This window comes from Patiria miniata, unplaced genomic scaffold (genome assembly GCF_015706575.1).
Source record: "Patiria miniata isolate m_02_andy unplaced genomic scaffold, ASM1570657v1 HiC_scaffold_7, whole genome shotgun sequence".
In the NCBI taxonomy this organism is placed as follows: domain Eukaryota; kingdom Metazoa; phylum Echinodermata; class Asteroidea; order Valvatida; family Asterinidae; genus Patiria; species Patiria miniata.
In genome coordinates, this window is record NW_024037074.1 from 44,431,035 (window position 1) to 44,440,680 (window position 9,646).

The following is a 9,646-nucleotide window of genomic DNA, read 5'->3' on the forward strand; positions in this document are numbered from 1 at the left end:
TAAAGCGAAGGAAACTGAGCTTTTTAAAGGATTTGGTGGGAAAAGTTGGGCAGTATTCAACCCATTGCTTTGTTGCGGATAACAAAAAAGTGAGTACTGTGTAAAATGGAAATGTTTTAATAAGCGAACTTACAACTTCATTTGCAATTATTTAACGGAGAAAATGATAGGTCTAAATGGGGGGGGGGGGGGGAATAATATGCGCCATATAAATTTAGGGTCTTTAAATTCAGCGTGACATTTTCCCCGTCACTGTTTCCGGCTTGGTACATTAATTGCCATTCACGTATCATTAAGAATGATCTTCAAGTATTTTGTGTTTTTATTTGTTGGGAATAGTTTGGTATCTATTCATAATCACTCTTTGAGGACTGCATTAAGGGAGGGATTACTAATTATAGTATCATTATGTCAGCTACAGGGGGAAAAAATTGGACCTTATACATGTATTAAATAGACCGTTGTCGGAACCAAATGAAAACCCAAAAGCAGACTTTTCAGATAGCTGTTGGCTTTACCAAAAATAGTTCTTTGATTTCAGTTAAATGTTTAATACGAGTTCGGCCGCACTGCAGCTTTAACCTGGTCGCCAGTATTACTGTCGCCGGCCGACACTGTTGATGTTTGATGGCAAATAATTAATGAATGTGCACCTGTTTGCACAATGGCAGGCAAGTGGCACATTTCCAGCAGCTCAATGTACATCCAATTGCCTCCCACCGCGAATACACACAGAGAACTTGGTCAAACTTTAACATCCCGAAGTGATAAACGATGTCAATATTTCAGGAAGACTGAAACAACGTCGTCCTCGCGTGTATTGTTGAAGTGTTGGTTAGGTTGGAATTTGTACTCATTTAATATAATAAAACACAATACCAATTCATTCATACGACAAAACCTCAAGTAGGCATAACCGTCAACCTTTATTTTAAAATACTGCCAACACGTATTAACAGTCTTACAAGCAGAAACCAAAATATAGAATTATTTATAACCGTCTACTGTTCATCATTTCGTTATTTCAAAGATAAGAAGTACATAATATTGTGCTATGGAGAAAAGTTTACAGATCTAGTTCTTTTTATTCTTCATTATTTGTACAGACACAAGGCTAGCAGGAACAGGATACCAAAAATAAACAAACAAACAAACAGACCGGCTGATGAGGAGCTCGGCAGCAGACGAGAAATTCTTGTTGCGATTTATGATATTTGTGTCTATTTTGTGTGACTTATACCTGCTCTTAATAATGTTTTTTTTTTTTTACAGAATTTAAAAGCAGGTTCTTTGAGTTAATAATAGACATGTGTGCATGTGTGAAAGATATCGCGTGATTGGGGAAGTTGAAGCGATTTTGTGTCCCAGTGCTTTAGGTCTTTTATTTTTGAAATTTATCTAGGTTAGTGACTATACTTGGTTGCAGAAAAATATTGAGTTGAGTGTGACCATAAGGTGTCATTGTTGCCTCGTTAACGCTGGTACACTCAGATCATGCAAACAGTGAATGCTGCGTGTGCATGTGAACCATCAATGTTATTCACTTTCTAGACGGTATAGTCGATCCGCTGCGGACTTGTTGAAAAGCTAACAGTAACAACTGCAGTAAAATTACAATGAATGAAAAACTGTAATATGTATAACATAACACGTTATTCAAGTATAAAATCAGTCACGTTATTATAAACCGGAAGGAGATGCATTTAAGGTTAACAGTTGGGAAGATTATCAAAGTGGTTACTTTTCACCAAAGTGGCGGTAAAAACACAATACATCTACAAAAAGTTTATTTCACAAAAAATCAATGAGTTCATTAGCTGAGAAGACTCGACCTAAACTTATAAAAAAAGTAAACCTGAAATTAATGTAATACTGCACTATTTTCCTTTTTTTGTGATGGAGAGCAACGTTACCATTCCAAAAAATAAATAACTGTGTTTTTCCAAATACAAATATTTTGTAAAGTTATTTACAGCCATATTATGTTGTCTCACTGAATACGACACAAACAATCCGTAGATTTGGTACCTTGTATTTCTCTCTGATAGGCAGACATGTCTAACGCAATTACACCTTGGCCACACTGCAAACATAAGTTGAAAAGGAGAGGAAAAAAAAGAAGAAAGACATATAAACCTTTAGGTCGAGTTGTAGGTAAGCTCACATGCAAATTAATGTTTACGCCCATTTATGCTGAAGAATTATCTCAGATCCCTGAACTTAAGGATGAGCTGTTATTTAAGAAGCACAAATAGCTCCCTCTGCAAAGAAAACCTTTGCTGCAGCGCCCTCCTTTTTTATATTGCTGCATCCAGCAAGCACATTCTGGCATAGCTGCATTAAACAGGCATATTGCACTCAGCACTGAAATTCCGGTCTATTTTGTTTGCATTCTTCTGTGCCGCACAGTTTTTCTTGCTCTTCGTTCTAAAACATTTCGCAATGTTTGCAAACACGATACACAATGCTTTTGTGAAGCCATTCTCGAATAACATTATTTTCCTGAGCAAAGATATAGGCCCTACACATTTCATTCACATTTTGCTGATCACTAATCAGTGACATCGCCCTCAAGCAGTCTACCTACATTATAGTGACGGGTTGAACATCGCCCTCGTGCGGCGGAAGCCATGCAAACGCAACGCCGTTGTTTCCTTGATTCTCGTCACGGAGTATGGTCAATGTTCCGCAGTGGTGGAGCTTTGTGGCATCTGTCAACGCTTTGAATCGACCGAACGTTTGACCAGTTACACCGCCGATAGTCTGGAGGGCGTACTGCCTGACCCATGGGCGGCTGTGTGCATCTTTGTCCGGAGAATCTTCCAGAACGGAAACTGAAGAAAAAATGAAATTAAAAGGAAGGGTTTTTACTACCAGTTTAATCTGAGGCAACCTGTCATACATGTTCGTGTTTTATTATTGGTTGTGGTTATGCGTTTATTTACGTTTTTTTATAAATTGTTGAGCCCAAATCTCCACTTTAACTATTTAACGAGCTCTCATGTCAGCAAAAAATTGGAGTGCTGATCAGTTTTACCGTTAATTAGCAATACTCATCAAGCATTTACATCCATCTCAGTATCGGGCAATCACCATAAACGTCCATTACGGTCTTGGACTTTACTACAGCCTATTTTGTTTAAATTAACAAGATCCGACTAATAACCAAACATGTAGACAATTATATTTTTTTAAAGAAAAATCAAATTGACGAGAATTCGAACCTTTGAAAAAAAAATGTTTTTTAATGCAATAGAGAGAGAGAGACTTCATTTCAGCCATTGATTTTCAAACCGCTAATCCATAACAGCAACTACTCCTAGTCATATAGGCACCTGTTCACGCCTGGGTGGAGAGAAGCAATTAGTGACACAAACACACGCACGCCTGAATGCTGCAACATCACTGGCTTGGGTGTAACCGTGAGCCTTCCGAGTAGGCTATTAACGATCTACGTTGCCGATAAACGATCTGAATTTGTACTCAATGATAGCCTGACGTACAAGTCACAGGCAACGACGATACTGCTTATATCATGTTTCAAGAATGTCAGTCTGTTAATTCGATAATAATGGGAATCAAATGTCATCCACTAATACGACGGATTTCTCCACGTCATTTGTGATTATGGACAATTTATTCAGATTTTCTTGCTTAATTTTGAAATGATTTTTTTCTTTGCGATTGCTTAAAACGCTTGTGGTTTCTGGTGAAGCGAGCGCAGCGCGCCCCGCATCATTACCGCCTAATGCAGACTGTCTAACCATGTTCCGTGCGAAGGAAAGGACCACGCGCGCTAAACGTGCATGTCACGGCTAACTTCACTTAAAACAACAAGAACACTGGTTCGTATGGCTTGTTGTATGTAGAGTGCGGGATTTTGACGTTCATGGTGTATTGGCCACGTTCAAGGTCAGCGCCACGAATATAGCTTTTATTTTTACCACACGTCTCGCAAAAGCCAAATGATTTTAAGCCCACATATTATATACTTTGACAAACCTCTGTCCTTAAGATCTTAAGAATGCACCATAATTGTCGGTGTTTCATCGGGTGGCATTGTCGAATCGTCTTTCAGACGGAAGCAGACTCAATTAGAATTCAACGTTGCCCTTTAGTTTTGCTCCATCGTAGTGGCATTCATGTCTAAAACAACGAGTTGTATAAGACCCTTGAGTTGTTCTGTTCATTTGAATCCTTGACATTTATCTGTTCAGTTTGTCCAATTATTTAGCATCGCTGGCAACTGTTATTGCTCATTCGAGGGAGTATCTTGAACTCCGTAGCAATCTGTATGATTTTATGCTTACGTGAATTTCTTTCCTAATGAGTACATGTGATGGTCTCATCTTCAACAAAAGCGTCAGTATCATAGCTATATTTAACCTTAAAAAAAACCCAGATATTTTTTTCTTTTCAACTTTTTTTGGCTGAGGTAAAATCTTCAGGTAGTGTTTTGCTTTTTTTTTTTTCGCAAGGGGAAGTAGTAAGCCCTATCATGATCCAAATAAATGCAAACTGATAGTCCTATATAGGCTACAGTTCAATTTTTTCCCAGTTCAATATTTGGTTTTTACAGTTCAATAATTTTTATCGCAATTGACCGATAAGTCTCAAATTTTGACAAGGCGAAAGCCAGTCCTCAAAATATGTGCGCATGTTTTGTTTAACTACAGACATAATGATAAATAAACGGATAAAACGAAAACGGACGGATAATGCAAAAATCAACGGATAAACCGAAAATCAACGGATAACCCGAAAATCAACGGATAAACCGAAAATCAACGGATAAAGCGAAAATGAACGGACAAAGCGAAAAATGAACAGATAAAAAGAAAATAAACGGATAAAGTGAAAATAAACGGATAAACCGAAAATGAACGGTTAAAGCGAAAATGAACGGATAAAGCGAAAAAGAACGGACAAAGCGAAAAATGAACAGATAAAAAGAAAATGAACGGATAAAAAAAAATGAACTGATAAAGCGAAAATGAACGGATAAGGCGAAATGCGGAAATGAACGGACAAAGCGAACAAGAACGGATAAAGTGAAAATGAACGGAAAGAGCGATAACAAGCTGAGCTCCCCGTGCTCTTCAACAATTTTTTTTTTTTTATTCCTTAATACTTTTTCAATTTGTATGTTTTATTGCAACAAAAAAAACCCTCACTTTCCTCCTTCTTTGACGTCTGCCACCCTCTGAAAACAATGTTTTGTTTTTGGCACAAACAGATCCGCTTGCGAGAAGACTGGCTCCCGGTCCGTACATTATCGATACTGATTGTGGGGCGGGAACCAGCCTAACCCGCGAGAATGGAATTATTGCCCGTCAGCCAATAATTCGAAATTTGTTTTAAAAGTAGTAGTTCAGTACCTAAACATCGGCCGATTTTTTTCGGTCGATGTCTCATGCAAAGTGAATAAGTTTTGTACCGCTCGAAAATAGCACATTAGAAAACAAATGTATTTTTCCAGATGAAATCAACATTAGCACGGGGAATGCAACTTGAATATAATTCAGATGACATTTAACTTGAATTGCGAGAAACTTGAAGACAACTTAAACCTTCCTTATCTCGGGGTATCTTAATGCAGATGAACGCTGCGGTGCGGCCGAAAGGATTCGGAGAACTGTGGCACTTTGCAGATCGGTATCTCCAACTTTTCATTAACCCCTACAGCATGCTTGCGCGCCTTTGCCGGTCTTACGAAAGGAAAACATTTATTATGTCTTTAATAATATCTCGTAAAAAATATCGTCTAATCAATCCTAATTAATTCATGTCATCAGGGATAATGATTTCGGAAAACCGAAACACGGAAAAATGAGGAAACATATTACATTTATATTGAGTGCCATTGCGTAATAGTATAACCCAACAGTGAACATTTTTACATCTTTTTTTTTGCATTTATGTTTGACCTACAGCCGAAATAAAACCAAAAATAATATAAATGTACCTGTCCTCGGATTAAGCAAACGATTACAAACCTTTTTTATAATTCAACGTGTGTGACTGGAAAACCAAAATGCAACGGACAATAAACGCTACTTTGAAGTCTTTTCAAAATTAACCTTAAGTAAAAAGTGCAACCAACCACAAACAACATCCTTCCGTTTTGAAAAAAACAATTAAGTCCTGTGCTGTGTACAATTTTATTACTAATCTCACCAATAACATGTTGTCCTGGCGTGTAGCTATTAAGCTCAAAACGCTGCGTATGAATCTGTCCTTCGGCGGTAACTCCAACGACTTCGTCAGCGGTATCTGACTGCAGGCCTGCCGGTAGGCCACGGCATGCTGCTCGCCTTGCGCCCGCTGGCAAGGCCTCCGTGTGGTTATCCGCCACCAGCACGCTCAAAGCAGCCATCAAACAAAGATAATAACTTCCACTGATGATGCGGCGGAAGTTCAACTGTGCCTCCATCCTTGTGATAGCAATCAAATGTTCTGCTCTATCAGAGAAATTTTCATTCATATATCATCCTCAAACAACACAATATCTCTCAGACATCGAAATTTCCCGGAAACTGATTAAATTTAACCAGGTTCTGGCTTATATAGATTGTACATGCAGCGCTCACTGACAAAAGGTTGACACGTCGCTGTATTCAGCCAGACTCCGCTCCGCCATTTCATGGCCGTTTCGTCTCTTGACTCAGCCCTAATTTAATTAACAGGCTGCGATTGTCTTTCTATGTCTCCGTATATGAAATGATTGCAAGCTATCTCTCAGACGGTACTGGGTGTATAATCATAATGAATCAGATTTTTACCCCCGGAAATCAACTGTTGGAGTTGTTGATTCAAGGTAAGACCTCACTCACTCTCCCGACACCAACCACCCGCCGTTTTATCGGCAATGAGACACGTCTAAAGCACCCAACTGGTAGATAATGCTAGGGAATAATCGACAGATTCGACATCAATCTTCGCCCACTACATATTAATACCATTCACCGTGTAGAATTTGTCTAGCATTTGCTTAATTAAAATTATCTTTTATTTATGGTCATGGTTGATAATCAAGGATTTGTCCACACAATAAATAACTCTCGGATGAGATACAACATGTACTAAGTTTCTTCAAAATTGAATAATCATACAAGAACTGACATGAAATGATATTCTCCCGTTTGCAATCACTAGTATATGACATCCATAAAGGTTTCTTAGCTTAAAGCTGAAGTGTAAAGTAGATTTTCATACACTTTTATTGGTTTAAAGATACACATATACAATGCGAGATATCAGAAAGTTAACTGCATAGTTAACAGCCTGAACATGAAAGACACATGAAGACAGGAATGACAAGTGTGCAGTTGATATACATTTCAGCCCAGGAGCAACACGCAAATAGATCAACAAACGAAAAACCAGAACAAACTCAGATTGACTGGTCTCCTGTAAGAGCATTCCTTTTTGTATTATTTTGGTTCTCATATTGCCCACTATGTCACTTTACTCTCTGTTGACTAAATCATCCTCACCTCGCAACTTCGGGCGTGAGTCATTATGTTCCTACCTCAAGCTTATCCCCCCCCCCCGACTTTTGAATGTGACATGAGTGTTTTTATCATCGGTGTGTATGGCAGTTTATTGACTGGTCTGCATTTTTTCCTGTAAGAGCATTCCTTTTTGTATTATTTTGGTTCTCATCGCCCGTTTGAGGATCACACATTCACGTGTGCAGAGCCATGGACGAACGTCTGATGCATCTTAACATGTAAATTGTATGATGCGACCCCGCTCGCCAGCCAATTGGAGTCGATATTAAAAACTGTGACGTCATTTCGATCAGAAAATGTGGACTTAGCTGTTGGTTGGTCAATTTGGCTGCCATGTTTTTTGTAATACAATCAACGGGTTACCGAAGACCCGATATAGAAGGCGCGGCTGCTGAATTGTCAGAATCGCGAGGTCAAGACACAGTCTTGTTTTACATAATTAATTACCGAATCTGCTCGCATTGCCGTGAAAGGGGATATTCCATACACTACTCATTTCCGACCGACCCTATTTTGGGCTCCTGACCAAGGAACAAACAAATATTACCAACGTCACTGTTCCCCCCCCCCAATTCGGACATCAGGCTCTGAGTTTTTTTTTTGAAGTTATTGAAAATAATATCCGCTTTTCCTTGAAGATAACTTTCCGCTCTCACTATACAGCCCAAACGTTGTGCAGATATTATGTTACTATATCAATCTACATCTTGCTAAAGATGGTTTTATTATCTTATTCAGTGATATCATTTCATGATTATCTCACTGCAATAAACAAAACAAGAGACAATAATCAGTTGGCATCATTCAATTTAGTTATCGATATTGTTGCAACTTCATTCAATTTCTTCAGACTGACCTTTCGTCAGAGACAAACAATTATGAAGAAATGAAAAGGAACGCAGTAACGAGTATGCTTAGGGGTCGGGGCCCCGCTCGCTGGGGGGTGGTTGTATGCCCCAAGGCATAAACACGAAGGGTATTGTTTAGGAACAACAGTCCGGAGAAGCCTACCTCGGCCATGCTCAACATCTAGAGGATGAGTTGTAGTGTATGCTTTTTCAGAATAATTGGGGAATCTTGGGGAGACTGATTGACACGGCGACAGGAAATGCGTTAAGTTCGATCAACTGAACAACACATTCCTTTTGATATATATACGTGATTTAGGAAGAAGTGTTTCCGTCATTTTAGCTGTCCATGGAATTCTACACATTCTTCTTTAACCCCGGAACTTCGAGACTTCCATAACCAAAGGCATCCAATTTGTTAAGGATTTCAAGTCCATATACAAAACAATATACACAGTGACATTTTAATTGATGATCTGAATGTGACGATCTCTTTTATCGAATATTACTTTTTCAATTTCAATTGGTGTGTGTGTCGATTTCACTTGTTTATAAGGAAGCTTTGTCATCTTCTTCCGTTTCCAGTTGAACTCGACCGGAAAAAAACCTCTTCTTAAAAAGTAAAGCCCAGACTGGATGGTAAAGATCTTGAGCACTAACGTGAAATCGAAATCTTTACAAAAAAGGAAAAAGAAAACAGAGGCTCACATACTAACAAAAGAGATCTTTTTACATGGTGTAACCGCAAAATTACTTTTAGGCCTACTTTAAAAAAAAAATAATGGAGAAGCTTATCATGCTTACTCGCAGTAGAATTTGAATTGCGAAGGAGCCAGATATAACGTGGTCAAGACGAAGGCCTGTAAAGGTGCCTTAGGCAGCCGCCATACGACCCATGTCTGACCACGGAGCACAGCAAGATCGTTAGTGTTGATTTTTTTGCGGAGGGAGGAAAACCGGAGAAAACCCCCCAACGAACAACTCTTACTCACACAGGACCCCACCCGGGCCACGGCGGTGGGAGGCGAGCGCTTTACGCACTGCGCCACCCACGCACCCAAATCACTTGCGACGGTCGTTTTAGTTTTCGACTGGATTCCCATTCACTGTGGATTTTTCAGTTAGTTTTTTATATAACCCTAATCACAAGCATAGCAGGGGCGGATCTAGTATTCCGTTAGGGGGATTGATATGAAGGTGGGGGTGGGGGTTGAGTGGAGGCGTGTCTTGCTAGGAGGAGATCCGGGGTTTGCCCTGGTAAAATGTTAAAATCTAAGATGCTTT

The 9,646-nt window shown here is 39.2% G+C and overlaps 1 protein-coding gene across 1 annotated transcript; it reads right to left on the minus strand.

Moving 5' to 3' along the window:
- Positions 1-913: 913 nt before the first annotated feature.
- LOC119744508 lies at positions 914-6,582 on the minus strand. The gene is made up of 3 exons (XM_038220455.1): positions 6,178-6,582; positions 2,588-2,834; positions 914-2,083 (listed from the first exon to the last, which is right to left on the minus strand). The coding sequence occupies exons 1-3, from the start codon at positions 6,482-6,484 to the stop codon at positions 2,068-2,070; spliced, it is 570 nt and encodes a 189-aa protein (XP_038076383.1). The 5' UTR covers positions 6,485-6,582; the 3' UTR covers positions 914-2,067.
- Positions 6,583-9,646: the final 3,064 nt, after the last annotated feature.

Bases quoted from the DNA above. Each gene is read 5' to 3' on its own strand.
- LOC119744508 (XM_038220455.1), bottom strand. From the start codon at position 6,484: ATGAATGAAAATTTCTCTGATAGAGCAGAACATTTGATTGCTATCACA. The intron at 2,835-6,177 runs GTGAGATTAGTA...TTTTTTCTTCAG, and splicing joins GCCAGGACAACATGTTATTG to TTTCCGTTCTGGAAGATTCT.